Source organism: Pelodiscus sinensis, chromosome 4 (genome assembly GCF_049634645.1).
Source record: "Pelodiscus sinensis isolate JC-2024 chromosome 4, ASM4963464v1, whole genome shotgun sequence".
In the NCBI taxonomy this organism is placed as follows: Eukaryota; Metazoa; Chordata; order Testudines; family Trionychidae; genus Pelodiscus; species Pelodiscus sinensis.
The window spans coordinates 43,812,832-43,835,751 of NC_134714.1; the positions used below are offsets into that span (position 1 = coordinate 43,812,832).

The 22,920-nt window shown below is 47.8% G+C and overlaps 1 protein-coding gene across 1 annotated transcript in view; it reads right to left on the bottom strand.

Annotated features, from left to right (window-relative positions):
- Positions 1-6,806: 6,806 nt before the first annotated feature.
- Positions 6,807-22,920, bottom strand: part of JDP2 (Jun dimerization protein 2) — a 42,541-nt gene continuing 26,427 nt past the window's right edge. The window contains exons 3-4 of the mRNA XM_075926856.1: positions 14,349-14,453; positions 6,807-7,972 (exon numbers count right to left, since the gene is read on the bottom strand). Of these exons, the coding sequence (XP_075782971.1) occupies positions 7,787-7,972; positions 14,349-14,453 (291 nt within the window). The 3' untranslated portion in view covers positions 6,807-7,786. The remainder of the gene's footprint in view (positions 7,973-14,348; positions 14,454-22,920) is intronic.

Below are 22,920 nucleotides of genomic sequence, written 5' to 3' on the forward strand. Positions count from 1 at the left end.
GCAATGTGTACTACTTCAGAAGAGGAGGCAGCAGTGGTGGAGTTTGCCCCTTCCTACACAATACAGTAATTCCTCATTTAACACTATAGATATGTAGAGGGGGCAAGGCGTTCGGCGAGGGGGAGTCAGCGGGGAACGGTGCGGCGAGCAGCAAACCCTCCGTCGCTTTGCAGGAAGAAGAGGAAGCCCTACACAGCCACGGGCAACAGGCCAGCTGGGGAAATCATGTTATTCCGGGGACGGTCGTGTCATTCAAAAAATGTTCCCTAAAAAAAAAGTCGTGCTATCGTGAAAACGTGTTAAGCGGACACATGTTAAATGAGGAATTACTGTACCCAAGTTTGGAACCTCGAGGGTCATAAAAAATAATCAAAGAAAGAAAATGCAACTGGTGGGATGCCATGGTAAGAAGTTTGCAGAGCATTGAACTAGCCCACTTGGCTGCAGTGTGGTGTTGGGAGCTCCTGGGTGTTATTCAGACCCTGCTCCTCTTGGAAGGCCCAGCACTGCAATTACTCACACTAAGTGAAAAGCTGGGATTTCTTGAGTCTAATGTCCTTCCAGCTGAGCTACTGTGGGGGCGAGGGGGAAAATTTACCATCTTACAGTGTCTAGTCCCCTCTGTAACTTCTATTTCTTCTTATTATTTCAGGGTGTTCTGCCAAAGAAACGTACAGCTGCTGTTTTTATTTGTTCCACGTTGATATGGAAACATTCCCAGACAAGGTGGCAGAGCCTGGAGCAACTGCAAAGTAGCTGCTATTTCAGCACGCTAGAGGGAGTGCAGAAAGCTGTTAGCCACGCTCAGTAACTGTTCTGAAGTTCCTGTGGAAAGCTTTTTTGAGGACAGACGTTCCTGAATGTGCACAAAGCTCTTTGCCAATTAGTACTGAGTTTTTCAGGGGTACAAAACTGGCAGCCCTCTGGAACACCAACCTATTCTTGCAGGGGAAGATAGAGCTGCCAGGAGTGACCCAGACTCATCTGTGGCTTGAATCCAAATTCAGTTTCTTGTAATTGCAGAGTTAGTGGTGTGCAACCATTATTTGTTAAGGTATCAGTACAGCCATTTGCCCCAAGGGGGTAAATAAGTATTTTTATACAGGAGGAGGTTATAGTTATGGAGTTAGGGAAGTTTGCCACTTGCCTAAAAGATTACTGCCTTGTTATTCAACAACACAAGCTTAGAATTAAGCAAGCAGAGCAGTTGTATTCATGTGAATATATATACATATATATATGTTGAGAAATAAGGCATGGCCCTGCCATGACTGATATGGCACCTGTCCAATCCCGCTCAGACTTGCAGGGAGAAGACAAAGCTGTCCAGGATAACCCAGACTGAATCTGGGGATTGGATGTCAATTAGTGGTAATTTTACATACATCGGTGAGATTTAGACTGCGGAACACCATGGGGGAAGAATTGCAGACTGGAAGCCAACTGTCTTCAGGAGGTGTACGACTACAACACTGAATCAGACACCTTATGTGAGCCTAACAGCTACAGTAATTGCCAAGTTTTCTTTTTTACTGAAGTTGTGTACAAGCTCAATACAGTTGATACTGAAACAACAGGTTATACATCTCAGAGGGGTAGTCGTCTTAGTTTGTAACTTTAAAAAAATAAAGTAGTCCTGTAGCACCTTAGGGCATGTCTACACAGCAGCATTATTTCAGAATAACTGACGTTATTTTGAAATAACAAAATGCACATCTAAACAGCAAGCCATTATTTTGACAATGTTGAGATGGAGAACTTCTTACTCCGACTCCTGTAACCCTCATTTTACAAGTAAGGGAAGTTGAACAAAGTGTGTTATTCCTTTGACTTCCTGCTGTGTAGACAACTCCAAAAGCCAAATTAATCTATTTCTACTTCAGCTAGGCAATTGACGTAGCTGAAATTGCATATCTTAATTCGATTTATGCCTTGCTGTGTAGACATTAGACACTAACAAAAATGTATATATAGTATCATGAGCTTTTGTGGGCAAAACCTATTTCTTTTTGCCCACAAAAACTCATGATACTATATATATATATATATATATATATATATATATATTTGTTAGTCTCCACGGGTATGTCTACACTTGCTCCCTAGTTCGCACTAGGGATGCAAATATAGCCGACTGAAATTGCTAATGAAGCGGGGATTTAAATATCCCACACTTCATTAGCATAATCTTGCCCGCGCGCTATTTCACTCACCAGCTGATTCGAACCAGGAAGTGTATTTCGGGATGTGTTAGTTCGAATCAAACCCCTTGGTTCAAACTAATGTTACTCCTCAAAAAATGAAACCAAGGGATTTGATTCGAACTAATGCGTCCCGGAGCGCATTCCTGGTTCGAATCAGCTGGCGAGTGGAATATCGCGCGGGCAAGATTATGCTAATGAACTGTGGGATATTTAAATCCCCGCTTCATTAGCAATTTCGGTTGGCTACATTTGCATCCCTAGTTCGTACTAGGGAGCAAGTGTAGACGTACCCCACAGAGCTACTGGACAACTGGTTATGTGGTACAATTAATTGTTTTATCTACTTCTTGGTGTAATACTCTGAGGGCATGTCTACACAGCAGGGCTAAAATCAACTTCAGCTACATCAATTTCAGCTTTTGGTGCTGTCTGTACAACAGGAAGTGGAGGGAAGAACATCCTTACTTCTTATGAAATGAGAGTTACCATGAGTTGGAGTAAGAAGTCCTCCAGCTCGACATTATTTTGAAATAAAGGCTTGTAGTGTAAACATGCTCTTTGTTAGAATATCAGTTATTCCAAATTAACACTGCTGTGTAGATATAGCCTGTGTGAGTCTATGTGAAAGCAGCTGATCTTCCATTGTCAGAAATCCCAGTCCCTGTATTTACTTTGCAAGGTATTATGTATGTTTATTGGAGTTTAGATCCTGCAATACAATCTTTATTTAAAGGAAAATAAAAACTCTCTAGTTAGTGATGTGGGTACACTGTAACTCCTGTGCTATAATGGTTTATCTCTGGAGTGTTATTCATGGGAAAAAATGTGAAATTATTGTGTGGGCAAGTAACTGTCTTGAAGACTGGTCCTTGGTTCCCAACAAGGGAAAGACATGAATTCTATTACTTCCATTTTTAGTATTGAGATGGTTCCTATAGAAAATCTAGCTGTAGTATAGTGCATAGTTTGTACAAACACCTTAACTCTGTAGCACAGAATTGCTAAGTAGACTGACTTAATTACCCTCTACTTAGATTACAACTATTCATAGGATTTCTCCACTTGTTACATACACCAAGTCGCCATGGATGACTAATGACTCTCCATCTTCCAACCATACCATGCACGCAGCAGCTGCAGAAGTAAATGCAAAATACCACTGACATATAGAGGCAGGCTGTATGAGCCTCTCACCTTGTGGCCACCTCTGAACTTTTCTGGAGGTTGCATGAGCTTGAACTCTGGTCTGGGGCTGCCTCTCTTGTGTGATCTGATTTGCTGTGGGTTTTGTTTTCTGCAGACCAGATATGCCATTTCTCATTTTTCTGCACAGTCCAACCCCTATTCATTAGGCTTATTTGGTCATAGCTGAGGCCTAGCCAAGTACCACTGACAAAATGACCTAAGCTGAATTGCAGCCAGCTGGCGATTGACTGAAGAGCAGCAGAGGGTGAATTCTGCTGAGGTGAATGAAAAGGAATGGGCTTTACCCAGAATCCCCTGCACAATCACCCCCTTCAGGGAGGTGCTGGTGGATCTGTCCTGAATAGTCACTTTGTAGGCATTTATTGGCAGCCCATGTCCTAGTGACTGAGCAATGCAACATATAAACAATCCAGTTTGTGTCTTCTCCTCTCGCCTAGTGGCAGCAGGATGTGGCTGGTTGTTGTTTTAAGATGGAAATGACTTACTTCCACATAAAGGTGGTAAGTACTGTTGCTCTCATAGCCTTGTGTGAGGGGGAAACTCACAACAGTATATCTATCACTGTGTGCTCTCCTCAGTGCCTCCTTCTGGCCACATCTGAGGATGAGTTCTGTCATGCTGACACCCTTCCTATAGTTCATTCTGTTACTCTCTCAGGCAAGGTTCCCTCTAAGCTGCGCGGCAGCATGGTCCCTCAGCTGCTTAATGAGCACAACCCAGGGGCTTAAAGTGATCATGCATGAAGCTGCCTGACTTGGGGAGGGACACTTTTCCCTCAGATAAACATACAAAATGATGGGGACTAATTTAGCTATAACTACTCAAGAGAGAGATCTTGGAGTCATTGTGGATAGTTCTCTGAAAACATCCACTCAGTGTGCAGAGGCAGTCAAAAAAGCAAACAGAATGTTAAGAATCATTTCAAAAAGGGATAGAGAATAACACAGAGATTATCTTATTGCCTCTAGATAAATCCATGCTACACCCGCATCTTCAATACTGCATACAGACGTGATTGCCTCATCTCAAAAAAGATATATTGGCATTGGAAAAGGTTCAGAAAAGGGCACTAAAATGATTAGGGGTTTGGAATGAGTGCCATATGAAGACAGATAAAAAGACTGGGACTTCATCTTAGAAAAGAGGAGACTAAGGAGAGATATAATAAAGGTCTATAAAATCATGACAGGTATGGAGAAAGTGAATACGGAAAAGTTATTTACTGGTTCCCATAATGTAAGAACTAGGGTTCACCAAAGGAAATTAATAGATAGCAGGTTTAAAACAAAGAAAAGGAAGTTTTTCTTCATGCAGCACAGTCTACCTGTGGAACTCCTTGCCAGAAGATATTGTGAAGATGAGGACTTTAACAGTGTTCAAAAAAGAACTTGAAAAAATCATCGATGTTAGATCCATCAATGGCGATTAGTCAGGATGGGTAGAAATGGCATCCCAAGCCTCTGTTTGTCAGAGGCTGGAACTGGATGACAAAAGAGGGGTCACTTGATGAATACTTGTTCTGTTCACTCCCTCTGGGGCACCTGGTCTTGGCCACTGTTGGCAGACAGGATATTGGGCTAGATGAAGCTTTGATCTGACCCAGTATGGCCGTTCTTATGTTCTATGTTAATGCTGACTTCTTCCACAGCCACATTCAGACAAGGTTTCCCCCGCCCCTTCCTTTAAAATGATAGCATTTAAGTCAACTTTATTTCCTCTCTGCCCAGTTCAGTTCTCCGGAATGAAGGGCCAACAGATGTTAGGTATCCCTAATGGTGCATCTGCACAGTACTCCTAGCAATTCTACCCTCAGGGATCCTGCAGCAAGGCAGCTCCATCCATGGTCATGATGGAGCACAGATGTAGACAAAGAGCAGATGTTTTTCTTATCTTATTGTATCTGCTAGGTGCAGAGACAATATGTTGGGTTTGGGGCTCATTTCTCAATGATGTGCTGTGAAGGACTTGTGTTTGGCTCAGAGTCTCCAATTACATGTGGACACAGTTACTAGCCTTGTTGTTATAGTGAGACTTGAGCTAGAGAACTCATCTGCTCACTGGAAATAGAGGAATCATGCTTTGAGCTTTATCCCTTCACAGCAACAAGTACAGAGGCTATGACTGGCCAGAAGAGGCATGTTAGGGAACAGAGAAATCTTATATCACCTTCTTTCACGTGCACATGATGCCTGCCCACTTCCCCTCCCCAAATGTGGTCACCTAAGCTACTGTGCCCCTTACAACATGGGGACAGGAGAGGAGCAAGAAGAGCAATTCGGAGGAAGGCTCAGAACGGCATGGCCTCCCTAACTCACAGCTGGGCTGGCTTGGTAGTAATTTACATCCCACCCTGTCTACATGCATATGTGAGTCTGAGCTATTCCTAGAATCATAGAATCATAGAATAATAGGACTGGAAGGGACCTCAAGAGGTCATCGAGTCCAGCCTCCCGCCCTCAAGGCAGGACCAAGCTCCGTCTACACCATCCCTGACAGATGTCTATCTAACCTGTTCTTAAATATCTCCAGAGAGGGAGATTCCACCACCTCCCTTGGCAATTTATTCCAATATTTGACCACCCTGACAGTTAGGAATTTTTTCCTAATGTCCAATCTAAACCTCCCCTGCTGCACTCCTTGTCCTGTCCTCAGAAACCAAGAGGAACAAATTTTCTCCTTCCTCCTTGTGACACCCTTTTAGATATTTGAAAACTACTATCATGTCCCCCCTTAATCTTCTTTTTTCCAAACTAAACAAGCCCAGTTCATGAAGCCTGGCTTCATAGGTCATGTTCTCTAAACCTTTAATCATTCTTGTCGCTCTTCTCTGTACCCTTTCCAATTTCTCCACATCTTTCTTGAAATGTGGCGCCCAGAACTGGATGCAGTACTCCAGCTGAGGCCTAACTAGTGCAGAGTAGAGCGGCAGAGTGACTTCACGAGTTTTGCTTACAACACACCTGTCGATACAACCTAGAATCATATTTGCTTTTTTTGCAACAGCATCACACTGTTGACTCATATTCAACTTGTGGTCCACTATGACCCCTAGATCCCTTTCCGCCATGCTCCTTCCTAGACAGTCACTTCCCATCTTGTATGTATGGAACTGATTGTTCCTTCCTAAGTGGAGCACCTTATATTCCTCCTTATATCTAGGCATGTGCCTCATACCCAGCCAAGGAGTGAACTATCTTTGGGTCCAAGCCACCATTACTGATGCATACACCCATCCTTCATGGCTCAGGAACTAGCCCCACTGAGCCAAGGACCATCAACCACGACTGTAACAAGTGTGGGGGGAAAGCTGACAGTCACTCTCTGGTGTAAAGGGCTGACCAGAGTCTGTGCCAGCCCAGTAAGCACAATCCAGACAAAGCAAAAGAGACAAGGGAATAAGTCAAAGTAACATTTACTGAGAGATACAGGACTGCGTATTACGAGGACATACATCGATGGAGATGGCATTGGAGCCAATGTGGAGGGCTGCATGGGCCTCTTTCCCAGCATGCCTAGGGGAAAGTAGCCAGATGCCATCTAACAAGTAACACAATGAGATAACTGTGGCATATGCGTTTGTAACAAACAAACCATTATAACATACATTTCTATGGGATCACGTCTAGTGATTATATAAATCCATATAGAGACTGCTGTATAAAAACTTTGTAAAAAATATAAAAAAGTGTAAAAATGTGCATTCAAAAGCACGGCCGAGAGGGACAGCTGGGCTGTAAACATTTTACTGAGTGTGCTTGTGGGGCGCCTGCGCCACAGTGCCATGGACAGGCCCCGCTGCAAGGCAGGGCTTGTGTCAAGTGTTTGCAATTCTTTGTTTCGGATTCCATTCCGGAGTGTGCGCAAGGAGCAGTGGCAGGATCCAGAGGGACGGAAATAGGACAGACCTGGGAGATACAGCCAGCATGTCTTGGCCTGTCATCCATTTTCCACGTGTTCATTTCTCCTGGGTCAAGCCCCCACTCCCAGCTAGGTGCATACCAGTACATGTGGGAAGAGAAGAAGCTGCAATTTCCCTTCCCTGTATCTCAATGTGATCCAGCTTCAGAATGCCCTGCAATGGGCTGCTTGCTTGATCCCTACGGCTGGTGAGCAGGTTGAAGGGCCATGAAGATGTACTGCAAAGGGTTGCCCTCACCAAAGCTGCTAGACCCATTCCAGGTTCAGCTTCAGAATGGAATGAATGGTAGATTCCTGATGTTCTCCTTCCCCTTATTTGGTTGGCCTGTAATCCCCAAGGAAGCCTGCTGGGTTCTGGCTGGACAAGGCCTTGGTGCACAGTTCTTCATACAGTACATAAGTGAGGTTTTTGGAGACCCTGATTTGTTGTCTCCTCCTTTTCCTGGCTAGTGCCACCTTCACTTTTTCTCTAGTTGTTCAAGCAGTGGGTTGGCTTCACTCTCTGGTGTCTTGATGCTGTCTGTCCGCACAATGCAAGTGGGACGGTGTCTGTTCAGCATCAGAATCAGCTGCTGCCTCTCCTGCTTCAATTCCTCTATCTGGGCTTTCAGCTCGGCATTCATGAGCTCCAGGCGTTCAGACTCCTAGCAGGGCCAGAGACACAGACACATCTTTAATCTGTCAGCTCATAAGTATGGAGAAAGCACAACCTGCTCTACAGCTCCCCGTGCACTCAACCTTCCTCTGCTGCCTGCACAATACACAAAGAGAAACTGTCCTCTACCAATCAAAGATCTGTTTGCAAACCACCCCGGCTTGATATTGTTCAGCAGTCCTGTGTGAAAGTGATGGCCGTGTCTGTGGCCGCATTAAAAGGTTCAGTGACAGCCAACTCTTTTGGCTAGATTTTATTCCTACTGGTCACTCAAGTCTAGTGCTGGGATCAATTGGGATTTTCCCTCTCAGCCATCTCCTGGGACCCAAAGTAAGACTGTTCCCTACTGCATATTTATTACATGTTTTGTTCTGATTAATGCCCAATGATCCATGAAAAGTGAAGATTAGTCTTCAGCATTCACATGTGCAAGATGCGCACACTTTTATGGGGTATATAGACACCTGTTTTGAGGATATGGCTTAAATGTACAACTAACAATGATTTTGAGATCATCAACAGATATAAATCCCATCAGATCTTGGTTGAGTCTCCATCATTTATTACAGAAAACTTTGGCTTTAGAAACAATCTTCTCAAAAAAGGTATTTTGAACTTAATTCTCTTTGTCTCATTTTTACATGATGAGGTGGGTGTTTTCTGTAAGCAGCAGAGCTTGTGTTGCTTTGCTTAAATTTTGATCTAAGAATTGTACTCTTCCAGATTACAGATTGCATTGTCTATCTCCAGGAGATGGAGGAACAACCTGTGCATTTCTTACTTCCCGTGTGTGGCCCCCCTCCCTCCAAATGAGTGTAGCTAGGTGGGGGTTTTCTATTATTCACTGAACCGTGGTCTAAACTAGGACTTCATTTCAAAATAACCCTCCCAAGGTTGAATTTATAAGTGGCGTGTCCACACTATCAAGCCTGTTGTTTCAAAATAATGGGACGCAGAATTCAAAATCTGTAATCCTGCTTTTCATGAGGAGTAACGCTAATTCCAAAATAGTTATTTCAAAATAGTGTTAGTGTGGACACTTCGGTGACACTATTTCGGAATAATTACTCTCCATAGTAATTCAAACTAATTACTCCCCAGTACTTCTTGGGGCTCTAAGTCTGAGGTAGGGATGTAAGCGACGAGTTGACTACCCAATAAGAATTTGCTTACTGAGTGTAGTTGAGTAAGAACTCGACTAGTCTCTTCTCCCCCCTTGCTGCCTTTATCAAGGGGGAAGCAGGAGCCAGTGCTAGGGCGAGTTGGCTTAAAAGCTAGTTCCCCCCAGCACCAGCTCCATGGGGGGCAGGGGAAGCAGAGGGCAGTGGGGAAACAGTCCCACTCGCACCAGTCCCGACTGCTGCTCCTCTCCCTTTGAAATGTACAAGAGCCGTCTGTGGCTCTTGAACATTTCAAAGAGAAAAAGGCAGCGGGACCGGCTCCTGTGCATTTCGAAGGGAGAGATTCAGCAAGGATGGTGAGCTCTCCCCCTTATCAACTAATCAAGTAGTCAATAGAAATTCCTTCGACTACTCGATTATCTGATTAAACGAAATTTAACATCCCTAGTATGAGGTAGCGCGTCCACATTAACGGATCCTGGCTTGGACTAATTTTCAGGCTTCCCCGTAGTATGGACACACTAGTTCGAATTTATTAAATCAGGAGGGCGTTAAGTCTAATTTACTAATTTCAAAATAATTCCCTTGTGTAGACATGGCCTTACTGTCAGTCTCTTTGAATCAACTACTCAGAAAGTGATAGATATTCCTCAACAAGAAGATCTGGCTATGACTCATGAGTTTGCCCTTTGATTTTCAACTCTGAAGATGGCGATGGCTTTGAACCATATTTGAAAGAGGTATCAGATCCTCATTTCCAGGGCTCGACAAATACGCTTGCCCGCGGACTGGCCCGGTGGGCCATTGTAACGGGCTGGCCGAAGCCCGCACTACGGGCGGCACAGCCCCGTCTGATCTGCTGCCTGGGTGGAGGAGTGAAGCGCCACCAGAGAGGGGGAAGTGCAGTGATTCTCGGCACCGGGCTGCCTGCATGCAGCTCCGGCGCGAGGAGGCAGTGTGCGAGCCAGAGGGCGGGACGCCGGCAGACACCAGGACGCAAGTGTGATGTGGCGTCGTGACGTCATGGCTGGTGACCGCCGGATTCAAAAAGGCTCCAGCAGCCCCGCAACCTGGAAGGCAGAAGCCAGGTAGGGGAGGGAAAGGGAAGGGGTAAAAATAGGGGGAAGGGGCTTGTGCTGAGGGGAGGGAAGGGGGAAGGTCAGGAGAAGAAAGGTGAAGGCACCAAGGAACAGGGGTGCAGGAGAGACAAATGCCAGGGGGCCAAGTAGAGACAATGAGGAAAAGGGCAGGAGGGGAGGTGTCAGTGGGAGGGGGGAACAGGGTGATGCTGGGAGAGGAGAGGGTAAGGGCATTGGGGGCTAGAGGGGGGAGGAGGAGGTACTGGGAGAAAGCTTGAAAGAAGAGGTGGGCATGAGGAAGGCGGGGATGTAGCAAGGCATGTGTGAGAGCACAAGGGCATGAGGGGAATGGGGGCAGAGGGTGGTGAGGGGGTGGGCATCAGGGAAAAAGAGGGCAAAGAGGGCAGGGGCAGTGAGGGAAGGGCGAGGCAGCAGGAGGGTGCAGGTGCCAGTGGATTCTGGGGGTGAAGCAGAAGGGAAGACACCTGCAGGGGAGGGACCAGAGGAGAGAGGCAGGGCAGGTGTGTAGAAGAAGGTGTTAGGAGAGGGGATGAGGAGGGGTAGCTCACATGATCAGAGTGGGGCTACTGGAGGAGTGGGCACGGGGCGGAGAGAGAAGGACTGGTGGAGGGGGGCAGGTCTCAGGAAAGCTGAGGGCAGTGAGAAGGGCAGGAGTCAGGACAGCAGAGGAGGGTGAGGGGTTGGGGGGCAGCAGGCACCAGGGGAGCTGATGGAGCAAGGGGAGGAGACATGGCAGCAGAGGGAAACGGTAGAGGTTATAAGATATTTATTAATAACTTTGGGTATGTCTACACTACCATCCTAGTTCGAACTAGGGTGGTTAATGTAGGCAACCGGAGTTGCAAATGAAGCCTGGGATTTGAATTTCCCAGGCTTCATTTGCATATTGCCGGGTGCTGCCATTTTTAAATATCCACTAGTTCGGACTCCGTGCCCACGGCTACACGCGGCACAAACTAGGTAGTTCAGATTAGGCGTCCTATTCCGAACTACCGGTACACCTCGTTCCACGAGGAGTAACGGTAGTTCGGAATAGGAAGCCTAATCCGAACTACCTAGTTCGTGCCGCGTGTAGCTGCGGGCACGGAGTGAGATCTAGCGGACATTTAAAAATGGCGGTGCCCGGCAATATGCAAATGAAGCCCGGGAAATTCAAATCCCAGGCTTCATTTGCAACTCCGGTTGCCTACATTAACCACTCTAGTTTGAACTAGGATGGTAGTGTAGACATACCCTTGGGTGCCACAGTGGCACATCCAAACAAGCCACATGAATTCAGTACTGGTGCACAACACAAAATTCATTCTGCTCATGGAAGGAAACTCTTAGAGGGAACACTTCTCCCAGCCTCTCTGCCCCCAAGTTAATGTCACACACATTGGGTTAATGCCATTGCAGGACCGTTGCATGAGGGGGTTTTGGTGGGGGCCAAACTAATCCCTATTGGTAGGAGGATGGTGGGAAAAGTCCTTGGGGGGGGTGTCACATGACACCTTTTACTTCTGGTCATGTGTCCATCTTGCCCTGAGGGTGTTACCTCCAGAGGCGTGGTTAATGGGAGTCAGGGGGTGTGGCTGATGGGGGTCAAAGAGTACATTAAAAAAAAATTCTTTGGGTGCACGCTCTACTGAAATGTGCTGTGTACGCCTATGAAAATATTGTTGTAACCTTCACTGACGATTTTGACACTGTGTCAAAATGTCAAAAAATGACAAACAACGATAACCGTGGCCATGATAACTGACGTAAACAAACATGCTGTCCCGGTCATCCCGTTCTCCGGTGGTGCGTGCCTGCGTGGTGCAGGGAGAGGTGGCGAGTCCCTTTTTTGTCTCGCAAGTAGGGTTTTGCATAATTTGTCAAGCCCTGCTCATTTCCATAAGGCATATACTCAGCTAAGATTTGGAAATATAGAAACTGCTGTCCAAAAGTAGATATTGAAAAGTTCCTTCCCATCTTTAGTTTTGCCCATGTTAATCAGGAATGATGGAAGATATAGCTCATTACTTTTTGACCTGTAGAATTTCCCAACTTCTGAGCACATGGAGTATGTCTAGACTGCATCCCTCTGTCAGCAGAGGGATGCAGATTAGGTAGGTCAACATTGCAAATGAGGCAGGGATTTAAATATCCCGTGCCTAATTTGCATAAAAATGGCCACCGTGTTTTGCCAACTCAGCACTTTGTTGGCAAAAAGCGGCAGTCTAGAGGGGGATCTGTCAAGAAAGAAACCCTTTTTCGACAGATCCCTTATGCCTCCCTCATTTGCAATGTCAACCTGCCTAATCTGCATCCCTCTGCCGACAGAAGGATGCAGTCTGGACATACTCATGCTGAATTATAGCTCCTTTGTATTAAAGACATGTCTATCACCTCAAAGGAAAATGGTTTTTAATATTTTCACAATCCCCAGTTGCCATTAAATCAGTGGTGAATGTTGCCCTTTTAGCACTATGCCAAAGAAGAGAGTTCTGACTGACAACTGAAAGCATGATATAGATGTTGCTGTTTTGTAAACACAAGAGAAAAACATGTACAATCTAACAGACACATCATATGCAATCTACTAAAACTGAACTGAATATTACAGAAAAGATATTTTATACTAGAAACATTTTTCTGCCCTCAAGAAAACAAGATCCAGTAAGTAGGGGAGATCCAGCTTCTCAGGAAGAAGAGAAGCAACAAGGATCTTTGTATGGTTCAGACTTTACTGGCTTGTCTTATCAAGAGAATTGGCTTTAAAAACATCTTTGTGTCCTATGTAAGGAGCCCCAAGTCCAAGAAATGACCCCTCACTGCACATGACTGTGCTAGGATATGGCATTTATCCCTGCTGAGGGGGAAGAAGTGCAAGGAAGGGTGAGTGATCTTTGGGGTGGCACCATGCACTGTAGGAGGAAGAACATATGTGTCTACTGTACTTGGGAATCATTCTGGGAGAGACTTGCATGTGCCTTTATGAATCTCTGAGCTTTGAGAGAAATGAACAGACCCTGGGCATGTCAGGACTCTAGACTCTGGTGCTCCCCCTGTATATTCTGGGTGCCTGTTTGTGTTGCACTGGTTGGGCCTGTGGCCTTTTGAGGTCATTTGGAGGAGATGAGCACTCTGCAGGGCTGCACACAGGGATGGGACATGGAATTCAGCTCAGACACGAGAAATTTATCAGATGCCTTCCTGCCCAGCACACCCCATGCTGCTGCTCTAGCTGGTAACAGATAGGGATGTGAAGGACTAGTAGACAGGATCATCGACTGGTCACTTCCCCCCGCCTCCCCTTGCTGCCTCTATCAGATAGAGGCAGCAAGTGAGGGGGGGGGAGAAAAGGGGGTACTTCAAAGTGGCAGCGCTGCTTGAAGCCTGGGGCCAGACCCTGGGCTCCACGCAGCACTGCCGCTTTGAAAAGCCGCATGCAGCCCAGGGCCAGCTGGGATGTCCCCAGGCTGGGTGTCCCCAGGCTGCGTGTGGCATTTCAAAGTGGCAGCGCTGCGTGGAGCCCAGGATCAGCTAGAGACTTCCTAGCTGACCCCAGGCTCCGTGCGACACTGCTGCTTTGAAATGCCACGTACAGCCTGGGATCAGCTGGGGAATCCCCAACTGACCCCGGGTGTTGTGTGGCGCTGCTGCTTTGAAACGCCACCAAAGGTTTTTGATACACTTCAAAGGCAGAGGCACCCTACTGACTAATCGAATAGTTGATGCTAAATGCATTAATTATTCAATTAGCCAATTACTCGATACTTAACAACCTTAGTAACAGACACATGAGGTCATGGTCCATTTACCCCTCAGGACCAGCTGGGGAAAAATGGGAGTGGACCTATGTTCTTGCATGCAACTGGCAAACCAGAGATTGCATCTGCGAGGCACAAGGCCTCAGGAGCTGTAGGCCACTGCTGGACTCCCAGATCCAGGGTGAGGAGGTGAGTGGAGGAGGGAACGCTGAGCCTAGCAGTGGGGGAAAGGGAGATTCAGCAGAGTGAACATCCCCTGCTGGTCAATTATTGAAGAACTTTTAATAGCCTGGGGACTAGGTGTGTATTCTACCATTGCCTCTCCATGGGGAGAAGAGAGAGGAGTGCATTGCTGCAGAGGGGAAGGCTCTACTCAGCCTGCTGGGGAAGGGGCATGGGGCACTCACCCGCTGCAGAAACTCTGTCCTTTCCTTCTTCTTGTTGCGACATCGAGCTGCTGCTACTTTGTTTTTCTCACGGCGCCTTTTCCTCCTCTCCTCTTCCTCGTCCAGCTGGAAGAGGACACAGGCCCCACATGAGAACAGCCAGACAAGAACAGGGAAGTGATGCAGCTGGCAACAGCCCCCTCACCAAGTCTCACAGGCAGCGGTTTAAGCAGTGGCTGTGCAAGCCTCCCCCAGATCACTTGATGCTCCTCAATTCTGATCTGCAGCATCCCTGGCTATTGTGGCCCGACTTCCTCTTCCCCTCCTCCCATGCTGCTACCAGAGCACCTCAGTCCTGCCCTGCATCTCCACCTACTAGTGCAGTTCCGGGCTCTTTGGAATGATCAGCAGTCCCTGCTCCAAACTGTGACAAAATTACTCCTTGTCTGTAATGTGGACTCTAGAGTAAGAGAAACTAATTTTGCTAAAAAACGGTGCAGCAGGGAAGGGTCTTGTGCAATAGCAGAGATTCCCCTGCCCTAACACAGATGTGTGGGAGTATAAACAGAAAGCCTGTAAAGTCACTTGTAGTGGTCTCATGTGCCAGGAGCAACACTGACCCTCCCACGGCTGAGAGAGCAAGAACAGTTCCCCAGAGAGGGCCTCTCTTCATGCTGCCAAGTCCCCTGGCTGGACTCAGCCCAAGCATTCTGCAGAGCTGAGGTTTGTGAATTAGTTCAGTACAGCTCTGGTACAGTGCTGTGTGTCTGGGGGGCACACTACACATATTTACAATGCGAGAGACTTCCACTCTCTTCTCTATCTCAGGTTAACTAACCCTGGGCTGATATTGTAACAAGCAGATACAGTATTTGAAGGAAAATATTTTCTTTAGTGGCCGTACAAAGCACATGGTTGGCTTCACCTGATCAGACTGCTTCTAAGCAGGGTTCTCAGTGAGAGAGAGAGGTGAGGTCCAAGAGACAGTTCTGACTACAGCTGTAGAGGTGTAAAATTTACACAAACAGCGAGGAAGGACTGGCGGCAGCTGAAAGGAGTGCTGTCATTCGAGGAGCATCAAACAACTAGCCTGGCTCCAGAGGGCCATCAAGACCTGCACGAGCCATTTCCTGTTCGATTCTATTAATTTCCTGTTCATGCAACATGTTCAGCACTCTGGGCTGGGAATGTTCGGGTCTGTTTCCTTGGAGCTTAGTGAGCAATGAAAGCTCTAGTGCAGTGTGTGGCGTATAGGGAGGGTGCAGCAAGATATGCAGATCCCATTTTAGCATGGGACAAAGACAGAAGTTTCTGCATTTTACTTCATGACTCCATTGTTCTAGGCTAACCGACTCAAACTCTGTTAAGCCTACATCACACAGACTGCTCAAGAACCCTGTATCTTAGGGTATGTCTACACTACAAAGTTAATTTGAACTAACGGACGTTAGTTCGAATTAACTTTGATAGGCGCTACACTAGCGCTCCGCTAGTTCGAACTTAATTCGAACTAGCGGAGTGCTTAGTTCGAACTAGGTAAACCTCATTCCACGAGGACTAAGCCTAGTTCGAACTTACTAGTTCAAATTAAGGGGTGTGTAGCCCCTTAATTCGAACTAGTGGGAGGCTAGCCCTCCCCAGCTTTCCCTGGTGGCCACTCTGGCAAATACCAGGGAAACTCTATTGCCCCCATCCCAGCCCCCGGACCCCTTAAAGGGGCACGGGCTGGCTACGATGCCCATGCCAGGTGCAAGCCTGCCAGCACCCAGCCAGCAGACCCTGCACCTGGCACGGCTCGAGCCAGCCACCCGATGCCCCCCAGCCCTCACCCTCTTCCTGGGACGAGGCTGGCGGCTCCTGGGAGCTTGCCCTGGACCGCAAGAGGCGGGCACCCGCCTGGTCCAGTGCAGACATCGTGGACCTCGTCCACAACCTCCGCACTAGGCACAGGAAAGCAGCCGTCTAGGGCAGGAGAGCTGCCAGCCTGGCCACCCAGGAGCAGGTTTGCATGAAAATCAAGGTGGTTCACTGAGACCCCCCGACCCTGAGCCCTGAGCTTAGAATGGCCGTACTGGGTCAGACCAAAGGTCCATCTAGCCCAGTAGCCTGTCTGCCGACAGCGGCTAACCCTAGGAACCCTGGAGGGGATGGACCAAAGACAGTGACCAAGCCATTTGTCTTGTGCCATCCCTCTCCAGCCTTCCACAAACTTCGGGCAGGGACACCACTCCTACCCCTGGCTAATATCACTCCATGGACCCAACCTCCATGAATTGATCTCACTTCTCTTTAAACTCTGTTCTAGTTCTAGCCTTCACAGCCTCCTGCAGCAAGGAGTTCCACAGGTTGACTATTTGCTTTGTGAAGAAGAACTTTCTCTTATTAGTTTGAAGCCTGCTACCCATTCCTTTCCTTTGGTGTCCTCTAGTCCTTCTATTATGGGAACTAGTGAAGAACTTTTCTATATGCACCCTCTCCACCCCACTCGTGCTTTTATAGACCTCTATCATATCCCCCCTCCATCTCCTCTTTTCTAAGCTGAAAAGTCCCAGTCTCTTTAGCCTCTCTCCATATGGGACCTGTTCCAAACCCCTGATCATTGTAGTTGCCCTCCCCTCTCCCACCCTCTCTCTTCCCCTCTCCCACCTCCTTTTCCCAGTCTCCCCGAGTTTTGTTCAATAAAGAGAGATTCTATTTTTGAACACAATTGTCCTTTATTTTGTACATCAGGAAGGGGGGCTAGGGAGGGGTAAGTGGAAGGAGGCGAGGGAGGAATGGGGTACGAGCCCCCGATGGGGAGGACTGGGCTGGCTCTGCGGGCTTCTGGGGGTGGAACCTCTCCTGCAGCCCCCCCCAATTGCCCCCTCTCCCCAGATGGCAACCTGCGGCAAGTGCGGCCGGTCTGATTGCCGAGTGCTGTGATGTGCCCAGTGTGTGTACTCCGAGCAATCCAAGCCAGGACTGCTTTGCAAGCGGGGCACCCCTGAGAACTGTCTGTCCAGGGTGGGGGTCGGGTCCCTTTAAGCACAGCCCTTGGCTAGCCTGAGACAGCAGCTCCACGCTCTAAGTCCTCATCTGATGCCCTGCCGGCACTGCTTCCAACCATCCTTAACCCCGGTTCAGGGTCCACTCTGTGTGGACATGCTTGTTCGAATTAGCAAAACGTTAATTCGAACTAGTTTTTTAGTCTGGATGCGTTAGTTCGAATTAGCTTAGTTCGAATTAACTAATTCGAACTAAGTTCGTTCGAATTAGCGCTGTAATGTAGCCATACCCTTAGAAAGCCACTATCAAAGTATCAGGGGCATTACTTCAATAACCTAGGGCAGTAATAATAAAAAACCTACTCCAAGCCCTTTGTTGTAGTACAGTTCAGTTCATAAATATTCATATATTACTTAAGGATGTTGACCCAAATCCTCAAGGTACTTAGCTGCCCAATTACCATTGAAATAAGTGGAAGTAGGTGCCTAAATACTTTTTGAGGATGTGGGCCTTTTACCCTTAAACAAATGTAATCTCAAAAGATACAAGTGTAACAGTGCCTGGAAATTCAACATTCAGGTGACACTTGAAAAATGAATATCAGGGAACGTGGAACTGCAAGATAAAGTCACTCAAATAGCCTTATGCATGCCGCACAATGAAAACCAGGAGCCAGCCTTAAGATATTTCTACATGACAAATGGAGGTGTGATCGCAGTTTGTGTACTACACAAACTAAGCTTTAATCTAGGTAGCCTGGATATCAAAAGCAGTGAAGCTGCAGTACCGAGGGAGCAGTCTTCCCTCTAATTTTTCCCACCCCTGAGCAGAACAAACTTTGTTATGTGCACCAATGTAGAGGTTCTGTGTGACATGGAGATGATGTGTGACATATCACCTTCATATTGGTGCACATAACAAAAGTCATGTGGTGAGAGTGGAGCCAAAAGATTCCAAGTATGAGAGGGGGTTCAGGCCTGAGGCAAAGGGTTGGGGTGCGAGGGCTCTGACTGGGGGTGCAGGTTTTGAGATGGGGCCAGGAACGAGGGGCTTAGGGTTGGTATGAAGGGCTCTGGTGCAGCCAAGGGATTTGGAACACAGGAGAGTGATACAGTTTGAGACAAGGGGTTGGGGTACAGGAGGGAGGGAGGACTCTATGGTGGGACCAGGAATTAGGGGGTTGGGATGAAAGAAAAGGCTCCAAGTTTGGGGAGGGATTCAGCAGTGGGCTCTGGACCAAGGCTCAGGAGGGGGGTACAGACACTAGACTGAGTGTGTGGGCTTTGGGATGAAGGGGTTGGGGAACAAAGTAACAATGTAAAGGGGTAACCGGTTAACCAGTTATCCAGTAAGCACTGCCTTACTAGCATGCTTATTGGGTAAGTGGTTAACTGGTGCCCAGCTGGGCCAGTGCAGACCCTTCCAACCATGCTGCAGCAGGCCCTGCCAGAGCAGCCTCCTGCTTGCAGTACCTGGCCGGACCCATGATGCAGCGGGGCCGATTAACTGTATATTTTGACCGGTTAACATTTTAAATGGGATTTTACATCCCTAGTGCAAAAATGGCTCTGGGTTGGTGGGGGCTCAGGGAGGGACCTGGGCTTACCAGGGTGACTCCTGGTCAGCGGTGCTAAGGCAGGCTGCATACCCTGGGGCACACACTGCACCCCAGAAGCAGCCAGCACCAGCTCCTGGTGGGGTGGCCATGAGGCTCCATGGCATGCAGAGCCCTGTAGTTTCCTGGGCCTAAGAGCCTGGACCTGCAGTGCTGGCTACTTCCCCGCTGGCCCCAGCACATAGCTGCCTCAGCTGCTGGGGCCAACAGGTAGAAGCCCCTCTCCCCGAGCTGAGGCAGTTCTGTGTAGGGGCTGGGGGAAGAGAGGCACCTCTGTGCCAGCTACGGCAGCTTTGACGTTTGGGGAGAAGCCTCTCTCCCTGTTGCAGCCCTGAGCACCTGCACAGCTTAGCAGGAATTTAGCCAGAGACTAGCTGCCCAAGTAAAAACCCAGTCTCCGTGGCAGGCTTGTCTAGTCCAAGCTGAAGCTCCTGCTGTCATCTGTACCTGAGCTAGGCACATACAAACAAGCTCAAGTGTATCTACACGTGCTGCAATCACATCCACGACTGCAGAGTGGACATACCCTTAGCCACAAATACTCCCCATCTCCATTACATCAAGGACTCTGAGAAATTACCAAATTAAACTGCCTCCCACTTCCTGCATGACTTGACCATGCACTTCTCTTTAAATGCTGCTGCAGCACATCTTGTCATTGCTTCAGCAAATTACTCCTGCCTTCTCTATGGCCAGCTGCAGTCACTGACAAGACAGCTTTGTGCACCTTTGTGCCAAAACGGATCACACTCCGGATAATCATTTGGGAAAATTCTCTCCAAGTTGAGTATTTTAAGTGTTGATGTTCTATGAAGCTCAGCAGTGATATGTGACTACTGTACCTAAGGTTAGGAATCTCATACAGACCACTGGGAAATTCTGATAGTTTATCACCAGTGACGCAATGTTACCACAGACATATCTAGCAAACCAAACCCATTGTTCTAGGGCTCCCGATCTACCTAGGCAACTACACAAGCTGCCGGCTTTATACAGGCCAAACACCCTTAATCAAAATGTCTCCATGTGACACACAAGCGAGAAGGAAAGAGTCAGAGTTAAGGTGACATTTATTGAGCATCTCTAATGCTTGCATTTTAAAGCTAACCAAGACATTGACCACCTGTCAGGTAGTTATGGAACTCAAGATTCTCCCCCACCACCATGTTACCTAGATATTTACATTCCTAGTTCTAGTTTATGGAAGTATTTTGCCTGGGAATAAAATATTAAACAAGGCCAGTTTCAATAAGAGCAGTTTCCATTAAATACACAGAGGGGCCAACTCTCTCCTGCTCTGCACATCATTCACCCCTGTTTAAAGGGGGCATCCAGTCAGACTGACTGTTTTACACTTGTTTTGCAGAAATGCAAGGTGTCAGGCAGGGGAGATCAGGCCCAGAAACAGATTTATATCTCACAATACACTTAAATATAAATAAAGTTGCCAAGTCTTTCTACAAACCATTAAACCTCCATGGGTATGTCTACACTACAAAGTTAATTCGAACTAACAGACGTTAGTTCGAATTAACTTTGATAGGTGCTACACAGGCAAACCGCTAGTTCGAACTTAATTTGAACTAGCGGAGCGCTTAATTCGAACTAGGTAAACCTCATTCCACGAGGACTAACGCCTAGTTCGAATTAAGTAGTTCGAATTAAGGGCTGTGTAGCCACTTAATTCGAACTAGTGGGAGGCTAGCCCTCCCCAGCTTGCCCTGGTGGCCACTCTGGGCACCACCAGGGAAACTCTTCTGCCCCCCTCCCGGCCCCGGAGCCCTTAAAGGGGCACAGTCTGGCTACGGTGCCCGTGCCAGGTGCAAGCCTGCCAGCACCCAGCCAGCAGACCCTGCACCTGGCACGGCACGAGCCAGCCATCCGCTGCCACCCAGCCCTCCACCTCTTCCCGGGACCAGGCTGGCGGCTCCCGGGAGCTTGCCCAGGTCCGCAAGAGGCGGGCGCCCACCAGGTCTAGTGCAGAGATCGTGGACCTCATCCACAACCTCCGCACTAGGCACAGGAAAGTGGCCGTCTAGGGCAGGAGAGCTGCCAGCCTGGCCACCCAGGAGCAGATTTGCATGAAAATCAGGGTGGTCCAGTGAGACCCCCGACCCTGAGCTTAGAATGGCCGTACTGGGTCAGACCAAAGGTCCATCTAGCCCAGTAGCCTGCCTGCCGACAGCAGCCAACACTAGGGACCCTGAAGGGGATGGACTGAAACAATGACCAAGCCATTTGTCTCCTGCCATCCATCTCCAGCCTTCCACAAACAGAGGCCAGGGACACCATTTCTACCCCCTGGCTAATAGCACTCCATGGACCCAACCTCCATTACTTTATCTAACTTCTCTTTAAATTCTGTTCTAGTTCTAGCCTTCACAGCCTCCTGCAGCAAGGAGTTCCACAGGTTGACTATTTGCTTTGTGAAGAAGAACTTTCTCTTATTAGTTTGAAGCCTGTTACCCATTCCTTTCCTTTGGTGTCCTCTAGTCCTTCTATTATGGGAACTAATGAAGAACTTTTCTGTATGCACCTTCTCCACCCCACTCATGCTTTTATAGACCTCTATCATATCCCCCCTCCATCTCCTCTTTTCTAAGCTGAAAAGTCCCAGTCTCTTTAGCCTCTCTTCATATGGGACCTGTTCCAAACCCCTGATCATTTTAGTTGCCCTCCCCTCTCCCACCCTCTCTCTTTCCCTCTCCCACCTCCTCTTCCCAGTCTCCCCGAGTTTTGTTAAATAAAGAAGAGTTTCTATTTTTAACACAAGTGTCCTTTTTTTTGTACATCAGGAAGGGGGGCTAGGGAGGGGTAAGTGGAAGGAGGTGAGGGAGGAATGGGATACGAGCCCCCGATGGGGAGGACTGGGGTGGCTCTGCGGGCTCCTTGGGGTGGAAGCTCTCCTACAGCCCCCCGATAGACCCCCTCCCGGATGGCAGCCTGCGGCAAGTGCAGCCGGGCTGATGGCCGAGTCCTGTGATATGCTGAGTGTGGGCATTCAGGGCACTCCAAGCCAGGACTGCTTTGCTGTCCCTCATCAAGTTAGACAAGCGAGTGGGGAACCCCTGAGAACTGTCTGTCCGGGGTGGGAGTCGGGTCCCTTTAAGCACAGCCCGCGGCTAGCCTGAGACCGCAGCTTCATGCTCTAAGTCCTAATCTGATGCCCTGCCGGCACTGCTTCCGGCCATCCTTAACCTTGGTTCAGGGTCCACTCAATGTGGACATGCTAGTTCGAATTAGCAAAATGCTAATTCGAACTAGTTTTTAGGTTTAGATGCACTAGTTCGAATTAGCTTAGTTCGAATTAACTAATTCGAATTAAGTTAGTTCGAATTAGTGCTGTAGTGTAGACATACCCCATGTTTCCAATGTTTGCAGGCAAGTGAACTGAAAGAGGTTTTGCCCCCTTACTTTGCCAACTGTACAAGCACCCACGGATTCTTCCTTTTCGGATTTTTGAAAGAATAAGAATTTTAGAGTTAAGGGCATATGCAACTCTCAACAAATCTGTGCAGAATTCAGCACAGTTTTGGAGGTCAGGGTAATCACCATTCCACTCCCATTACATAGCTTCCACCAGCTACTGATTTGTCTCTGAGGTGGGCTGTGAGTGGAGAGGCCAGAGGAACTATTAAAAGCAGCCTGCTGAGTGCAAGAATGAGGGGACATCACAGCCCACTCACTCTCTTTTTAACATGCAAAAACATTCCCCTATGTTTATGCAAAGCAGGTGGTTAGCTATGGCAGCAATAGGGAGTGATTCCATTCATGGAACAACACTTGTGTCTGTCCATGATTCTTATCTGATGGACACATTTCTGTGGGTGAGCTCCATCCAGTCTGAGCATAGAAAAGGGAGCGAATGACCCCTCTCCATCCTCATCTCACTGATCAGTTGAAAATAAATTACCCCATCCATCCTACTAGTATAGAAGACATAATACAGTAAAACTCCAGTTGTCCGGCATCCAGTGGTCCAGCACTCCTGAT